At 38.7% G+C, this 19,255-nt stretch overlaps 1 protein-coding gene across 4 annotated transcripts in view; it reads right to left on the bottom strand.

Moving 5' to 3' along the window:
• Nucleotides 1-14,387: 14,387 nt before the first annotated feature.
• AKAP11 (A-kinase anchoring protein 11) overlaps nt 14,388-19,255 on the bottom strand; it is a 49,173-nt gene continuing 44,305 nt past the window's right edge. For all 4 annotated transcript variants that reach the window (XM_004759279.3, XM_004759278.3, XM_004759276.3 and 1 more), the window contains one exon: nt 14,388-18,412. In XM_004759279.3, the coding sequence (XP_004759336.1) occupies nt 18,272-18,412 (141 nt within the window). In that variant the 3' untranslated portion in view covers nt 14,388-18,271. The remainder of the gene's footprint in view (nt 18,413-19,255) is intronic.

The raw sequence follows: 19,255 nt of genomic DNA, 5'->3' as shown, positions 1-19,255 counted from the left end.
AAAGTATAACCTCTCTAAATAGGCCTGTATACTTTCAGTTAGGAGCCTGTGTAGACCTCCTTAAAGATGGTAGACATGCCCTTGAACAAGAATTGAATATTGAATTGCAAAAAGGAAAAATTCGACCTCTACCTTTTATTCTTACACTTTGTTTCCCTAAATGCCCTACTTTGTTTGTACTGTATAAATCCTTTGCCTCCTTCTTCTAGGTTCCCTGGTTGTGTGCTCTGTCTCTTCCACGGTTGCATCATCATCTATGCCTTTGTTCTAAGAAATCTGTCCATCTTTCTCACTTATCATTTGGTTATATTTAATATATATGTTTTTGCACAATGAACTCACTGGGAAACAGCTTTCCTAAGCCTCTCCTTCTCACCCTTACAAGCAATCTCCACCCAGACCATCTGGCATTTCTAGCGGAACTCAGAAGTTATAAAATCAGAACGATTTTTAAAACTGATAACATCTATTAGGTGCTTATTATAGGACAGGACCTATGAAGCACTTTGTATGAAATGATAAGAGGGCAAAAGGGAAAAGCCACCAGCCAATTGAAGAAAGGGACCTAGACCTGGGAAAGGACATCTGTCCTTTCTATAACTCTTTCTTCTCATGTTCTAAGGGACATGAAACCATGCATGGAATACCCTTTATTGCTGTCAATGCTGATGGGTGAAGTAAGAGTGAAGGTGGGAGGGGGACCTACGTGGCTCAGTCAGTTAAGAGTCTGCCTTAGGTTCAGGTCATGATCCCAGGGTCCTGGGATCGAGTCCTGCAATCTGTTCCCTGCTCAGTGGAGACCCTGTCTTTTCCCTCTGCCTGCCACTCCCCCAGTTCATGCTCTCTCTCTCTCTCTCTCAAAAAACTAAATAAATAATCTTAAAAAAAAAAAAAAGTGAAGGCTGGAAAGGGGGAAATCAGTCAAGCTGAGATAACAGATAATTCTACCTGGTTTCTGGAAGCCAACCAGAGATCCTTTTTGCACACTGTCCTTCTCAAAAGATCTACAATACTTACATTGTAAAGACTGTCAGTTGTCCTAACTTTGGCTCAAAGCAGCACCATATAATAGGAACATAAAGAAAATACAACATTATATGTATCAGTCAGACCAAAGAGTTCTGGTTAAGTTATTTCTAGACAACAGAGTGGAAAGATTCATCGACCACCAAACTTGAAAAGCCCAAAGGTGAATATGGAATTTAAAAAAGAAAAAAAAATAAGGTTTTGGCAAGTATTTATGAAATGAAAGAAATCCCAATTGTATAAAATATATGTATGGGAGAAAAACCGGAAGGAAATAGGCCAGTGTAAATAGTTGTTGTTTCTAGGTGTTATTACAGGTGATTTTGTCACTGTCTACATTTTGGTTTTTAAATATGGTGACACAGTGTAAGGTAACAAGTAGAACCGGAGCCTGGAAGACCTGGGCATTAGCACTGTGCCTGCTGGGGAGACACTTAACTCCTCTGAGCCTGACTTTTCTCACACAAAAAATAGGAATAATAATGACAACGTGGATATCTGGATTCAATGACATGGAGAGCTGACAATAGAGAATAAGTGGAAATTATTATAAGAAGAGTATTGCATTTGGGCGGTTGCTCCTTCCTGCTTTCATTTTTAAATTTTAATTATTATTTGAAACATTGCTTCTTCACTGTTCCCATAGCATCCAATATCCTTCTTACGGAAGTGGTGTATTCAGCAGTAGTTTTTCTCGGCACACATAAGTTACCTGTAAATTCTACTGGGCTATCAGAAATTACCTTAATTTTATGCTCCCTCTTGGAAAATAGTTGAGAAGTTGTGAAATTCTAGATCTGACTTTAACCAGCACTTGAAGATATCATTCTATTATCTTTCAGTTTCTCTCAGAACTGTTGACTTGTTATGAATCAAGCTGCTGTTTTGCAGGTAATCACTGTGTTCTCTAGTTGTTTTTGCAGCTTTTTATTTTTTAATTAATTATTTTATTTATTATTATTATTTTTTTAATTTATTTATTTTGAGAGTGAGGGAGAGGGTGTGCGTGGCGGGGGTGGGGGTGAAGGGATAGGAGAGAGAGAGTCTGAAGCAGGATCCACTTCCAGCATGGAGCCCAAGGCCAGGCTCCATCTAATGAACCTGAGATCATGACCTGAGCCAAAATCAAGAGTCAGATACTTAACGGACTGAGCCACCCAAGCACCTCTGCAGTTGTGTTTTTTTTAAACGTATATGTGTGCATGCGCACACACATACGTGTTAAACGAGATGTATACACAGAATTGCACAAATTTATAGGAACAGTTTAACCAGAATTCAAGGCAAGAACTAGAGTATTATTGACACATTAGCCTCCTGTAGATATCCCTCTGCCCCAGGAGTAACCTCTAACTTGACTTTCATGGTAACCATTTCCTGGTTTCTGACACTTTCCAATTAACATCCAACAACAGGTCACAACAGCCAATCCAAGTGCTGAAGCATTCTATTTAGCACAATTGCTGCCCAACAGAAACTGGTAAGGTGGATGTCTCTAGGAAGGCTGCCTAGTGACTGGAGCTATAAGAAGGACTTGTCAGTGTTGGAATTTAATGTCATTTGCATTTATGACCCTTTGAAAAAAGATAAATAAAAGTACTGGCAAATAAATAAATAAATAAAAGAGGTGTCAAAGGTCAAGCACATGGGAATAGCAAAAAAAAAAAAAAAATTCAAGTACTACATGTAAATTAAAATATTATGAGCAGTTTACCTGGGAGAAAGAATTGGATAAAATATCAAAACAGGCTCTTGAAGGCATCAAACAGCTCACAGGATTTTGAGGAATCAATGGGTCAAAATCTAGCAAAAGCAAAGAACCCCAGCCATAAACTTGGCCCCCAACATCATTTTTCTATCCTAGGACAATTTGCCAAACCCGAAGAAAAACTGTGATACAGAGTAATATTTTGGCAGCCTTGTGGGGCTTTAGAAAGGCAAAAGTCAATTCTCTCCTCCCTGTCCAATAAAGCGATTCTCAAAAACTCACCCCCTTCTCTAAGTTGGAACGCTGGTAGGCTGCACACTTCGCACAGAGGCCCTGGCCTGCAGGTGCAGCACAATTTCCAGCTACCTGATTTAGTCAGAAAAGTCAAGGCTTGAATTTAAATTCAGGAGCTCCAAGACTAGCTGTGCCCCCAGGTACCTGTCAGAAGCAAATGAAAATCCCCTCTGGAGGAAAATCCCACCATCCCAAGACTTTCCTCTAGATCAAACAGAGAAGTTGCAAATGGCAGAACTGTGATATTTAAATCAAACTCTCTTAACCCTAGAGCTGACTTCCCAAACTTCCCTAAACTGCCATGGGAAAAATTAAGTCATGTATGGGAAAGCAGGTCACCTACTCCCAAATTAGGAGCAGTTTGGATTTCTTATGAAAACTTGAAAAAGTGACCAGCCAGCACAGCAGGCATCTCCAAGGACAAGTGCACTCTTTTTCATGGAAAGGGTCTAGTCCATTGTTACACAGCTTTAATTTTTGGAGAGCAAGAGGAAATCTGCTAATTTCTAACCCCATACATCCTTACCTGGTCTTCTAGGGTCACAAGTTTCAATCTGTGTCCACTGACAGCCCTCTATATGTTTAAAAATGCTTTTGAGGTCACCCCACACCCCACTTTCCTTCTCCAGGCCAAGTAGCCTCTTTTCTTTCAGTGGAAACTCAAATGTACCCTTGCTCAGCTGCTTCAGCATTCAATGGTCATGGATGTGGATGGTTCACTTGATCTCTGTCCTTTGTAAGATTGTATCTGGGACTCAACCCAATACTCCAGGCACAGACTAAAAAGCAAAGGGTCAAGCAAGACTATCGCCCATCATGCCACGGATTTCAATCCAACTGCTACAGTAGACTAAACCCCCATTGTTGCAATACACAAAACTACAAACACTCTTTAAGCATCTGAGTGAGAGCTAGCTAAGAGTTCTATGTAGTTTTCAAGATACGTCACAACTGCTCAGGTTCTAGCCAAACTGGTCTTTGGTTCTTCAGATATGCCACAGGCCTTCTCTCCTCAAGGTGTTTGTTTGTTCTACCAAAGAAGCTCTCGGCCTCCCCCAGCCACCTGACTCCCTTTGCCTGGTTGGTTCCCCCAGCTACCCGACTCCCTAAACCTAGCTGATGGCTTTGGTGGCACATCCTTAGGGAAGCCCAATCAGGCTCCTGTTTCAGGCTCTCACCACCCTTAAAACTCAAAAGAGTTATCTTTATAATACTCATTTAGACTCTTTCTTTTAAATAATAAACCCCATAAAGGCAGGGACTAACATTATAGGGCTTTTTTCCCATTCAAACACATTCCACTCTCAAGGGTGCTGGCAATGGCTTACTTTCCCTGCAGCCTCTTAGCATTCTGATGGAAGCCTTGAGGGTCTCCCATCTCCCACTACCCTGTACTTACACAGACCTCTTGCCTTACCAGAGCACTTAGCCATTTGGGCCTACTGAGGCCTTGGGGGATCGGACTCATTAACATACTGTGTGTTATCTCCCTAACTCTGTGACAACTGCAGACTCTGCCATTTAACCAGGGACCCCTCCTGGAAGCCATGGCTTCTGAGATGACTCAAAGACATAGACTTAGAAGTTGGAAAAGTGGGGTGCCTGGGTGGCTCAGTGGGTTAAAGGCCTCTGCCTTCAGCTCAGGTCATGGTCTCAGTGTCCTGGAATTGAGCCCCGCATTGGGCTCTCTGCTCAGCAGGGAGCCTGCTTCCCTTCCTCTCTCTCTGCCTGACTCTCAGCCTACTCGTGATCTCTGTCAAATGAATAAATTAAAAAAATCTTAAAAAAGAAATTGGAAAAGCAATTATCAGAACATTTCAATTTCCCCAAAATCCATGCCACCTCGTCCCACAACTACCCATATTATTATAAACAGAAAAGGAGATGAGGTTAATTTCAGATGTAATTCTAGCAGATTCTCTCTCTTTTTTTTTTTTTTCCTGGCAGCCTTGTTCTGACTCTGCACAAGTCCACCATCCTTATAAGCACTTATGGGTTCTCTAAGTCTCAGTTCCTGGTTCATAGAATTTATGTAACTGGGAAAGAACTAAGTTTACATTTAGCAAGTCATTAAAATATAGTATTTGGAGGAAAATATTTGAGCTCAAAATATTCAATTTGTGTAAGTGTGTAAACATAGAACCTTCCACCTTTGGAGGAAAATGTCAAGTCAAGGTTCAGTCACAAGGACAGAAGGGTAAAAACAAACAAACAAACAAAACAAAAAAAACAAACAACAACAACAAAAAAAAAAAACCAGATTCAGAAGTTCCTTGTCCTAGTTTATTTGCAATTGTTTGAATATTATCCTTCAAAATAGTTACCAGGTAATGCTCCCAGTACTCTTCAACAAGCTCCCCTGGTCAGTATACTCCAACACAATCTTCACCCAAGGCAGTATAAACCAGCTACATATCAGATGACCTAGGCCAATCCTGTAGGTAGACACTGACCTATTAATTACAAATCTTTGGGAACCCATTCTCAGAAAGCCAAGAATCTGCAATTGTTCATTCCTTTCTCCAGAGAAAATGCCTCGTTAAAACCCAGATACTAGGTCTCTGGTATTCTAATATACCAGCCCTTCTAGCAACAATTCTATCTAACAATTCTATTGAAAAAGGAAATGCAGAAACTGGAGCAAGATGGTGGAGGAGTAGGAGGCTTAAATATCATCAGGTCCCAGGAATTCGGCTAGTTATCAAACCATTCTGAACACCTACAAACCCAACAGGAGATGAAAGAGAAAAAGAGCAGCAATTCTAGGAACAGAAAATCAACAACTTTCCAGAAGGTAGGACATGTGGAGAAGTGAATCCAAGGCAACAAATGGGAAGATAGACCATGGGGGGAGGGGCCAGCTCCAGGCAAGCAGTGGAGCAGCGGAGCACAAAATTGGAACTTTCAGAAGTCTGCTCCATGGAGGGACATCACTCCAGAGGCTAAGCGGGTGGGGAGGGTGGGGGGTGGGGGGGTGGAGCCCTCACGGAAACAGTGTGGTCTCAGGACCCTTGGGGTCACAGAAAGATCAGGGGTGTCTGAATGTGGTAGAGATCTCAGGTATTAGAGCGGGGAAGCCGGCTACAGAGACAGAGCCGAGGAGTGTGCTCTCAGCTCAGGGTTACCTTTAACTGTGATCTACGGCACAGTCGGACACTGCTCTTTGAGCAGAGACCCCAAAAGCAGCATATCTGGAAAGACTCCCCTTCCTTCTCTGGGAGGAGTGTAGCAGGAGAAGGCTGCAGGAACCTGCTGGGTTTGAAGACTCCAAACGGGGCCGTGCATCAGAGATAGAAACACTCGGTCACAGGCTGGGTGAGCACGGAGCGCGGCCAGAGACCAGGGAGGCGGGAGGGATTCACTGCTTTTCTCTGAGGGTGCACTGAGGAGTGGAGCCCCTGAGCTCTCGGGTCCTCCAGCCGGAGATTGGGAGGCCACCATTTTCATTCCCATCCTCCAAAGCTCTACGGAAACCGTTCAGGAAACAAAAGCTCCTGAGAGCCAACCCAAGCGGGTACTTAGCCCAGTCCCTGGCAAGGGTGGTACAATTCTGCCTTGGGCAAAGACATTAAAGAATCACTGCAATAGGCCCCTCCCTCAGAAGATCAATAAGAGCATCCAGCCAAGACCAAGTTCACCAATCAATGAGAACTGCGAAACTTCAGAATTAGAGGAATTCATGGCTTTTCCCCCATGATTCTTTAGTCTTTTGATGTTAAATTTTTGAAATTTTATTTCTTATTCTATTTTTTAAATTTTTTCTCTTTCTTATTTTAGCATCTTTAAACTATTATATCTTGTCAATACCTTTTTAAAAGATTTTTAATTTCATTGTTATACTCATATTCTATCCCTTCATTGTATTTGACCTTATTTTTTGTATACATATAGGTTTTTCTTTCCTTAAATTATTGGGATACAGTTTCTTCTAATAGATCAAAATATACCGTAAATCTAACAAATAGCTTTGTTCTAGCCTCCAGCCTGATCATATTCTTTTCTCTTTTTTTCTTTTTTCAACCAACTTCTTATATTATCAATTCCTTTTTTAGAATCTTTTTAAATTTACATTTTTACAGTCATATTCCATCCCTTCATTGTGTTTGCCCTTATTTTTGTATACAATAAGTTTTTCTTTCTTAAAAATTTTGGGAGGCAGTTTCCCAGGTATTAGAGCAAAATACACCCCAAATCAAATGTGTGGCTCTGTTCTCTTCACCAGTCTAATATATACATATATATATATTTTTTTCCCTTTCTTTCTTTCTTTTTTTTCCTCCTTTCTTCCCCTTCCCCCTCGGTTTTGGGTCTCTTCTGATTTGGTTAGTGTTACCCTTTTAGTATTTTTCTGGGGTCGTTGTTACCCTTTTAGTATTTTGTTCTCTCATTCATCTATTCTTATCTGGATAAAATGACAAGGCAGAAAAACTCACCTCAAAAAAAGAACAAGAAGCAGTACCAATGGCTAGGAACTTAATCAATACAGACATAAGTAATATGTCAGAACTAGAGTGCAGAATGATGATGATCAAGGTGCTAGCTGGGCTCGAAAAAAGCATGTAATATAATAAATAATCCCTTTCTGGATAAATAAAAGCCCTTTCTGGAGAAATAAAAGAATGAAAATCTAACCAAGTTGAAATCAAAAAAGCTATTAGAGAAGTGCAATAAAAAGTGAAGGCTCTTACTGCTAGGATAAATGAGGCAGAAGACAGAATTAGTGATATAGAAGACCAAATGATGGAGAATAAAGAGGCTGAGAAAAAGAGAGACAAACAGCTACTGGATCACAAGGGGAGAATTCAAGTGATACCATAAGATGAAACAATATTAGAATAATTGGGATCCCAGAAGAAGAAGAGAGAGGGGGGCAGAAGGCAAATGGCAACAAATTATAGCAGAGAATTTCCCTAATTTGGCAAAGGGAACAAGCATAAAAATCCAGGAGGCACAGAGAACCCCCCTCAAAATCAACAAGAATAGGTCCACACCCCATCACCTAATAGTAAAATTTACAAGTCTTAGCGACAAAGAGAAAATCCTGAAAGCAGCCTGGGAAAAGAAGTCTGTAACATACAATGGTAAAAATATTAGATTGGCAGCAGATTTATCCACAGAGACCTGGCAGGCCAGAAAGAACTAGCATAATATATTCAGAGCACTAAATGAGAAAACTATGCAGCCAAGGATACTATATCCAGCTAGGCTGTCATTGGAAGTAGAAGGAGAGATAAAAAGCTTCCAGGACAAACAAAAACTAAAAGAATTTGCAAACTCCAAACCAGCCCTACAGGAAATATTGAAAGGTGTCCTCTAAGCAAAGAGAGAGCCTAAAAGTAAAAGACCGAAAGGAACAGAGACAATATACAGTAACAGTCACCTCATAAGCAATACAATGGCACTAAATTCATATCTTTCAATAGTTACCCAGAATGTAAATGGGCTAAATGCCCCAATCAAAAGACAAAGGATATCAGATAAGATCGGGTGTGTTCAGGCTGGTATGGCCGTAGATGATACAGGGTTCAGAATGAATTAAAAACCAAGATCCAGTGATATGCTGTCTGCAAAAAACTCAGTTTAGACCCAAAAACACCTCCAGATTTAAAGTGAGAGGGTAGACAAAAATTTACCATGCTAATGGACATCAAAAGAAAATGGGGGTGGTAATCCTTATACCAGATCAATTAGATTTTAAGCAAAAGACTATAGTAAGAGATGAGGAAGGACACTATATCATACTTAAAGGGTCTATCCCCCAAAAAGATCTAACAATTTTAAATATTTTTGCCCCTAACATGGGAGTAGCCAATTATATAAAACAATTAACACATTGACAATAATACAGTAATAATAGGGGATTTTAACACCCCTCCCCCCCCACTGAAATGGACAGATCATCTAAGCAAAAGCTCAAAAAGGAAATAAAGGCTGTAAATGACACACTGAACAAGATGGACATCACAGATATATTCAGAACATTCCATCACAAGGCAATAGGATGCACATTCTTCTCCAGTGCATATGGAACATTCTCCAGAATAGATGACATCCTGGGTCGCAAATCAGATTTCAACTAGCACCCAAAGATTGCAACCATTCCCTGCTTATTTTCAGTCCACAATGCTTTGAAACTAGAACTCAACCATAAGAGGAAAGTTGGAAAGAACTCAAATACATGGAGGCTAAAGAGCATCCTACTAAAGAATGAATAGGCCAACCAGGAAATTAAAGAAGAATTTAAAAAATTCATGGAAACAAATGACAATGAAAACACAACTGTTCAAAATCTTTGGGACACAGCAAAGGCGGTCCTGAGAGGAAAGCATATAGCAATACAAGCCTTTCTCAAGAAACAAAAAAACAAGAAAAAAAAAAGCCTAAACCCAGCAGGAGAAGAGAAATAAAGATCAGAGCAGAAATCAATGAAATAGAAACCAAAAGAACAGTAGAACAGATCAAACAAAGTAGGAGCTGGTTCTTTGAAAGAATTAATATGATTGATAAATCCTGAGCCAGACTTATCAAAAGAGAGAGAGAGAGAGAGGGAAAGGACCCAAATTAATAAAATCACCAATGAAAGAGGAGATCACAACCAACACCAAAGAAATATTAACAATTATAAGAGCAAATTATGAGAAACTATACACCAGCAAATTTAACAATATGGAAGAAATGGATGCATTCTTAGAGACATATAAACTACCAAAACTGAACCAGAAAGAAATAGAAAATGTGAACAGACCCATAACCAGTAAGGAGATTGAAGCAGTCATCAAAAATCTCCCAAAAAACAAGAACCCAGGGCCAGATGGCTTCTCAGGGAAATTCTACCAAACATTTAAAGAAGAATTAATATCGATTCTCCTGAAACTGTTCCAAAAAATAGAAATGGAAGGAAAACTTCCAAACTCCCCATTTTATGGGGCCAGTGTTACCTTGACCCAAAACCAGACAAAGATCCCATCAAAAAGGAGAATTACAGAGCAATATCCTTGATGAACATGGATGCAAAAATTCTCACAAAAATACTAGCCAATAGGATCCCACAGTACATTAAAAGGATTATTCGCGACCAAGTGGGATTTATTCCTGGGCCGCAAGTTTGGTTCAACATCCGCAAATCAATGTGATACATTAATAAAAGAAAGAACAAGAACCATATGATACTGTCAATAGATGCTGAAAAAACATTTGACAAAGTACAGCATCCTTTCCTGATCAAAACTCTCCACAGTGTAGGGATAGAGGGTGCATACCTCAATATCATAAAAGCCATCTATGAAAAACCCATGGTAAATATCATTCTCAATAGGTAAAAACTGGGAGCTTTTCCCCTAAGGTCAGGAACACAGCAGGGATGTCCACTATCACCACTGCTATTTAACATAGTTCTGCAAGTCCTAGCCTCAGCAACCAGACAACAAAAAGTAATTAAAGGCATCCAAATCAGCAAAGAATAAGTCAGACTCTCATTCTTTGCATATATGACTTTATGTGGAAAACCCAAAAGACTCCACTCTAAAACTTCCAGAACTCATACAGGAATTCAGTAAAGTATCAGGATATAAAATCAATGCACAGAAATCAGTTGCATTTCTATATACCAACAGCAAGACAGAAGAAAGAGAAACTAAGGAGTCAATCCCATTTACAATTGCACCCCAAACCATAAGATATGTAGGAATAAACCTAACCAAAGAGGCAAAAATATCTGTACTCAGAAAACTATAAAGTACTCATGAAGGAAGACCCAAAGAAATGGAAAAACGTTCCATGCTCATGAATTGGAAGAACAAATACTGTGAAAATGTCTATACTACTTGAAGCAAGCTACATATTTAATGCAATCCCTATCAAAATACCATCAATTTTTTTCAAAGAAATGAAACAAATATTATCCTAAAATTTATATGGAACCAGAAAAGACCTCAAATAGCCAGAGGAATGTTAAAAAAGAAAACCAAAGTTGGTGGCATCATAATTCCTGACTTCAAGCTCTATTACAAAGCTGTAATCATCAAGACCATATGGTACTGGCACAAAAACAGACACATTGATCAATGGAACAGAATAGAGAGCCCAGAAATAGACCCTCAACTCTATGGTCAACTAATCTTCGACAAAGCAGGAAAGAATGTCCAGTGGAAAAAAGAGTGTCTCTTCAACAAATGGTGTTGGGAAAACTGGATAGCTACATGCAGAAGAATGAAACTGGACCATTTCCTTACACCACACACAAAAATAAGACTCCAAATGGATGAAAGTCCTCAATATGAGAAAGGAATCCATCAAAATCCTCGAGGAGAACACAGGCAAGCAACCTCTTCGACCTCAGCCACAGCAACTTCTTCCTAGAAACATTCCCAAAGGCAAGGGAAGCAAGGGCAAAAATAGAACTACTGGGACTTCATCAAGCTCAAAAGCTTTTGCACAGCAAAAGAAATAATCAACAAAACCAAAAGACAGCCAACAAATGGGAGAAGATATTTGCAAATGACATATCAGATAAAGGGCTAGTATCCAAAATCTATAAAGAACTTATCAAACTCAACACCCAAAGAACAAATAATCCAATCAAGAAATGGGCAGAAGACAGGGGCACCTGGGTGGCTCAGTGGGTTAAGCCTCTGCTTTCAGCTTGGGTCATGGTCTCAGGGTCCTGGGATCGAGCCCTGCATTGAGCTCTCTGTTCAGCAGGGAACCTGCTTCTCCTTCTCTCTCTGCCTGCCTCTCTGCCTACCTGTGATCTGTCAAATAAATAAATAAAATCTTAAAAAAAAAATAAGCAGAAGACATGAACAGACATTTCTGCAAAGAAGACATCCAAATGGCCAACAGACACATGAAAAAGTGCTCAACATCACTCACCATCAGGGAAATACAAATCAAAACCACAGTGAGATACCACCTCACACCAGTCAAAATGGCTAAAATCAACAAGTCAGGAAACAACAGGTGTTGGTAAGGATGCAGAGAAAGGGGAAACCTCCACCCTCCTACACTGTTGGTGGGAAAGCAAGCTGGTGCAGCCATTCTGGAAAACAGCATGGACGTTCCTCAAGTTGAAAATAGAGCTACCCTATGACCAAGCAATCACACAACTGGGTATTTACCCTAAAAATACAAATGTAGTGATCCGAAGGGGTACGTGCACCTAAATGTTTATAGCAGCAATGTCCACAATAGCCAAACTATGGAAAGAACCTAGATGTCCATCAACAGATGAATGGATAAAGAAGATGTGAGATATATATATATATATATATATATATATATATATATATACATACATACACACAATGGAATACTATGCCACCATCAAAAAACCCCCCAAATTCTGCCATTTGCAATGACATGAATGGAACTAGAGGGTATTATGCTGAGTGAAATAAGTCAATGAGAAAAAGACAATTATCATATGATCTCTCTGATATGAGGAATTTGAAAGGCAGGGCAGGGGGTCATGGGAGGTAGGGAGGGAAAAAAATGAAACAAGATGGGACCAGGGAGGGAGACAAACCATAAAAGACTCTTAACCTCAGGGAACTGAGGGTTGCTGGGGGAATGGGGAGCAGGGATAGGGTAGCTGGGTGATGAATACTGGGGCGGTATGTGCTATGGTGAGTGCTGTGAATTGTGTAAGACTGATGATTCACAGACATGTACCCATGGAGCTAATAATACACCATGTGTTAATTAAATAAATAAATAGGAAAAAGGGAAAGAAAAAGGAAATGCAGTTCTGAGAATTTGCTCTGGGTCAACCTATGCTGTCTCTCCTTTATTGTTTACATACATAAAATGTTGTGCCTTTAACAACTATGATGTGTCTCGTGCAGGAGCAATAAACTCAAGTTTATAATTTCTAGAACCTTCCTCTCCTCTTTGAGTAATCCTGGAGGATGGAAGTGTTGCTAGAATACTGTTCAGATTTTTTCTAAGAACATTAATGATCTCCTCTGCTTTCAGTCAGAGACCACATGACAGAAACTGCTAGGGCCCCAGCAGGCAACAGAAATGGATGAAGTGGATGGAACTGGTCACGCCAGAGGCAAAAAAACCCTACTTAAGCCCAGACTGAAGGGGCCATCATTATTCAGCTCCTGCCAAAATGTTGCCACACAGGAGGAGGACAGTGTTCTGGAGCTTCTGATTTTTCAAGAGAAGTTGAAATTCAAAATGTATTCAAATGTGAAATCTCCTTCAAGTGTTGATAATGACCTCACGTTGGGCCAAAGCATTTCAATGGGCAGGATTTAGTACCCAGGGATCATCTTCATGGCTCGCTTGAAGCTCAGAAGTCTATGCAGGTGTCCTTTTAAAATAGGGGTGCCCTAAAAAGTCAAATGTGGGGTTTCGGTTGGCTCTGAAAATATTTATTTTTTTAAATCTCTTTCCAACCTACAATAGTATCCTCTTTACCCTGAAGCACAAAACCAGGTGATTACAAAACCTACAAGGAAGAAGAAAAGAATGCTACTGCCATTCCCAATGAGGGAGCTTCACACATTCATTGTTCTCACTATAAATGCAATGCTACAAAAGCTTAGATTTTTTTTTTTTTTTACTCTTCCCCTTTTTGCACAATAGCACCAACAGCATATTCCTCCTTGGGTATGTGACTTTTCTCCATCTTTCACACTGTGAAAAATCTAAGCTGACTCTTCAAGCCCCGTCCCTCAACCTTGCTATCCCAGCTGAGACACAGATGGCAAACGATCCCAATGTGCAAAATTGTTCAAAGGCCATTTGTCACAACTTCGTGTTCCTTGAGTCCTTTTTCCTTGTGGAATTCCAGGCTAAGGCATCTTGCTTACCTTTTCTCAGCATTTTTGAATTGTTTTCTTGGTGGACTGGGATCCACCATACCCAAGCCACTTTTCCTTTCATTATTTCCTAGTATTTTAAAAAATTTACAAAAGCTAGAATATCAGTGCCTAATTACTGGGGTTTATCTACTTAAGACAAGTCATATTCCATCAGCAATAAACAATCAGCACCTAACTGTTAAGTGCCCGATGCTACGTGGCATGACGGAGGTACAGATGCTCTCTACAGCCTCTGCAGGGAGTGCTGCATCCAGACTAGAACAATTTCCCAACATGCAACCATAATATTCTACCTGGCACTCAAATGCAAAACAGACTGGGCAGACGGCGTTTCAGGTCACTCCCATCAGCATTCAGCATTGAGAGGCACCTAAATATATAGCTAGAATCCAGCGTTTGGTTAAAAATACCTAGCTTCCCTAGTTCACAGAAACCACTTGAGAAGCACAGAGATCATCAGTTCCATTTCTATGCCTTTGTTTAGTTCAGGACAAAGTAGTTAAAAGATACTAGAGAAGGAAACCGAGGCCAGGCATCTCTTACGTTTATTGGAGAATTCTTAGTTTGGGAGAGGAAAGATCACAGACAAACAACTCATAAAAGATAAAAGAACAATTAATTGCAAATGATTACAAAGGTAATTTCTGAAATGTTTATTTTGAGCCACTGCAAAAACAAAAGTATAGTGCATCCTGGAGTTTGTATTTTGGTAAATGAACATATCAAAGGACAGAAAAGCCAAAAAAAGTTACTGTTATACAATATCATAATGTAGTAATTCTGCACAAATAAACAGCTGCAATTACTCAAAGCTGCTTTGGCTATATATATATATATATATATATATTAAACAAGAATGTGAAATTACTTTAAACACTGCACAAGTAACCAAAGTTAGCAAATCCAGTAATATTAAAACCTGGTATTAAATAGTATTCAGACATTACAACAAAAACAAAACAATGAACTTCTAGAGCTACAGTTCTACCATGTGAAAGGAATGTACATGGATGGTAAAAAAAAAAATAATAATAATAATAAATAAATAAAGTGACAAGAGTGACCAACACTGCACCTGCATCTTCAGAGCAGAGATACAGTAAGTGAGTAAATGCAAGTCGGGTCTTTTGCTAAAAATGGGAAAAAAATGCATTCCACTTTAGTATAATCACAGAATTCCCAATGAAGCTCTAACTGTCTTATGCTGGTGACAGATGGGCAGGGTTTTAAATGGAAATGTATTTTTCCTATACCCTGAGTGGGGATGCGTATATTTTTTAAACTGTGGAAAGTTTCTTTTGAGAAATACAGAATTTAAAGCAACATACTGATGGGAAATTGATAGTTAACCATGAAAGAATATTATTAGCTAAATAATTAACTAAGAAGACATCTTGAGTCTGGACTCCAATGATGAGTCAGGGTTAAGATTTGCATTTAGGAAATGTGCACTGATGCCAAAGCCATGTGGATAAATGATCTTTCACTTTATACATGGTACATTTAATAGGTAATTAAAGTCTCCTACCAGCAACACAAAACCCTTATTTAAGCAAAATGGAAGTATTATGAATTGAATTAACTCACATCAAATATCTGAAAGGGTAAGTGGAACATTTTTCAAAGTATAAAGATGTTATCACACGTATTCACTGAGTGAATACTCTTAAAGGTTTTATTACTCCATTAAATTCTATCAACCATCCCAATAGAGATTTTAATTTTCATCTGTGATTTATAAATGAATCATTCATTTTGTATAAATCAGGAAATACTTTCAAAATCAACATTAATAATCTCCAAAATATAAATGTATTTAAACTTGGCTTGGGAAAAGAAGAATATGAAAGAATTGCTACATTTCAGTCGAAAATAATGTTCTAAAAAAAAAAAACAAAACCCTTATCAGAGGCCTCATTCACTTTCTTTCCCAAGATACTTCAAAGGTTCTGAAATTGGTAAACAGAGAATTCAACTCAATGCATAACACATCACAATATGGTAATTTCATAAGGGCCAAAATGCACAGAACGGCAAGATTACAATGTTATAATATAAATATGTCAAGGAGATTTGTAATAAAATGAGACGGGGGTGGGGGAGGGTGGTCCTCTCAACAAACCAAGCAACCAAACAGACATAAGATGTCTTTGGAATAATCACAAAGTGCCTCTGAAGAAAGTAAGTTTAAACTGTCCTTGATTAAGATACTTCTCTCCATATAAGGAGCTTTACTCCCGCTTCTTTTCACATGTGCCAATACTTAATATTTTCCTCTACGCCCCTAAACTGATACAAGGGTAGAGTTCCATTAGAATTCTCACACACATGCTAACACCTAAATACTGGTCTGTCATTACATTGTGGCTACATAAAGGAACTCTGAGTCCCGCACAGCTCCAGGTAAATGCAGAGAAAACAAGGATAGGAGGAAAATCTTACTTCAAAATGATTATTACCATAAGAGATAGAAACAAAACATTTTCAAGCACAGAAAGTTTTACAAAATGAATATATTTTCACTTTAGTTTAAAAGAAATTCAGAACTCAATTTGTTGTTAATCAAATCCATACATGTATCGAAGTTACTAAACACAACTTGATAGTTATATACTTGTGAAAATTTAATCTAAACTTAATAATCCATGTTCTAATCAAAAACCCAGTTCCTAGCGTGTACAAACCCAGTCCAGTGCTGCTGCATCTCAAGTTCTGAGAAGCTAAAGACAGAAACCATTCTGGCTATATTTAGTGAATTATATATCAATAGATATATTGATATATATATCTATATATATATCAATATATCTATTGATCTCCTGCATTTTTCCACCTTAAAAAATACTTGAAGAAACTTTGGTGGGAAAATTTATGTTTAAGGCTTGCTCTATTTCTTTATTTTAAATTGAGAAAAACCAAAGTTTATGCTAAAACCTTAAACTATTTATGTACTTTTGGCATTTTTCCTAAAAGGCAAATTTTACTCTCTCTTTATAAAATACATTTCTCTACCATAATGATTAATTCAAATTAATGTAAGAGCCTTATTCCTTGCCCCTAGCTGGATGCTAGGTCTTCTACACTTTGTGCAGCTTCCAGAACAGTCAGTGCTCAGGAAAAAAGAAAATGTAATGGAGCAAAACCAAAGTCCCCAAAAAAAAGTGACTTTACTCTAGATTTATGCTAATGGAAGAACCAAAAATTCACACGGACATACCCTCACATGAAAAACCAAGACAGAGTCTTGGTCCTCTATTCAAGTCAACTTGTGGTTTCTAAAGACAAAGCAGTAGAAAACATGGAGCCCAAAAAACTCATGTCAGGCGACTTTACAAAATAGAGCAGATACCATTTTATTGGGGGGAAAAGGAGAGCCGGGAATCCCGGTTTTCTAGAAAAAACTTAGCCTTGTTAAGCAGAGAGTTTTGTGTGTGTGTTTTTTTTCCTTCAAAAATCTGACAATGAAAATCATTACTGGGCTTCTTTAAATGTATTTCCATATTAATATTAATTTTTAAAATTTAAAGTTTTGCACCTTTTCTTTTTTTCATTTATAGGATAAATTAGGGACCCAAAATAGTCAAAAAAGAAATAAAAATTCTTACTGCACAATCTTTATAGACATTTTATTTTAAAGCACCTTTTAGACGTCAACAGTGGGTTTCTAACCAAGAAAAACAGTAAAATAAAAAAGGGCACAAAAACCCACTAGGCAAGGTTAAAGTACTCCCTTACACACACATACACACACACAAATTTCATGCCAGATGGATTGGTAACATTAGCAAATAATGTCATTTGCTGAAAGGCTGGGGAAACTATCATTGATGGTATTTATAGAAACCTAAAATACTAGTATGTTTCTAGGAAATTAAATATTTTGGGGGATTCAAAAAGCTACTGATAGCTGAGCTATGAAAATAAAATTGACTTCTAAATATAAGAGAGAAATTTTATGGCGGGGGGGGGGGACCCATTGACCTCAAAGCTCTTTTGTCAGGTTAGTTCTCAACAGAATAGCATGTTTTGCAAAGGAGCAGAATGAGAAGTCTGGCCTTGGAGCCTCCCCTCAGCCACCTCAGTGTGGGCTGTAGCAGCACGATTTGGATACAAAAAAGAATGCTGTCAGTCAATGTTCCTGAAAACCTCAGGGTCACACCTTCCTTCATTCAAATCAATGTTCTTAGGGTCTTAACACACTACACAGGTGTAGAGAATAGTGATGAAGGTAATATCTGACAAAGATTACAAAAGTATGAACTATATACAACATGGGATGGCTGAGTGTGCAGAAAAAGCTCTATTTCCCTCCCAGTTCACTATCAGTGTTCATATTCAAAGTTTACCCTCTGCATCTGTCACTGCTTCTTCCTTTCCCCAGAAGGTAGACTGTACCAGCTGCAGGGCTGTACTACGCGTTTTCCAAGAGCCAGTCAAACAGGGACTGGCAGCTCTCCTGGGCGCCAGGCTTCTCCCGCACTTCGTAGTACCGCAACACGGCCTGCAGGACGTCCCCCACCTTCCATCCCTTCTCTTGTAATCGTCGGGAGAGCTGGGGAGAAGGAAAGGCATGTCCCACGTTAACCAAAAACTATCTCCTGACAACAAAGTTCCATGCTTATTTTTAATATGAGAGAACTGTAATTCTCTCGTTGTCTGCAGTAAAATATTCTTTCCCAGTTGTATAACAAGGTCTTCTCCCCTAAATTACCATCCCTCTGAGCAAATTAAGCATTTTTCCTTCCTGCCCCTAACAAATACAGCTCCTCCAGAGAATGACCCTTGGAATTGTTGAAAACAGAACTGCACAAACCTCCCCCACCTGAGAGTCTGTGTGGGAGTAGAGCCTCCATTTCTGCACAAAATTCTTGACCTAAATCCATCTGTCACACCCTCAATTAGGAACATCAAATAATAAAGATAATGTCCATCTTGACAGAAGGATGTGGATTTTTCCTTCCACTATATGCAATGTGGCTTTTTTCTGAAATACACACTCTGGCCTCAATTGGAAATACAGCTAAGTTAAGAAATGTTGATGTTTCAACAAAAACTCACCAAAAGAGTAAATAAATATTGTGGTGATCATTTCACAATATATCCAATTATCAAATCATGTTGTATACCTGAAACTAATATAATGTTATTATTTCAGTAACAACTCAATTTTAAAAAAAAGTAAATAAACAACGGTTTAAATAAGCTCCATTGTCACCAGAATCAGAACATTCTTCATTTTTTTTCTATTTAGTTCTATAAAAACTACTTTAATTTTGTAATATAAATATGCTTAGTCTTGTTAAATACAGCCTTAAGGAGATACAACTCACAGACCATACAATTCATCCATTTGAAGTGTCCTTAGTCAATGGTTTTTAGTAATAGTCACTGACCT

This window comes from Mustela putorius, unplaced genomic scaffold (assembly GCF_011764305.1).
Source record: "Mustela putorius furo isolate JIRA1106 unplaced genomic scaffold, ASM1176430v1.1 tig00000179_pilon_pilon_pilon, whole genome shotgun sequence".
In the NCBI taxonomy this organism is placed as follows: Eukaryota; Metazoa; Chordata; class Mammalia; order Carnivora; family Mustelidae; genus Mustela; species Mustela putorius.
Note: the sequence above shows the minus strand (reverse complement) of the source record. Positions and strands in the feature narration are given on the sequence as shown.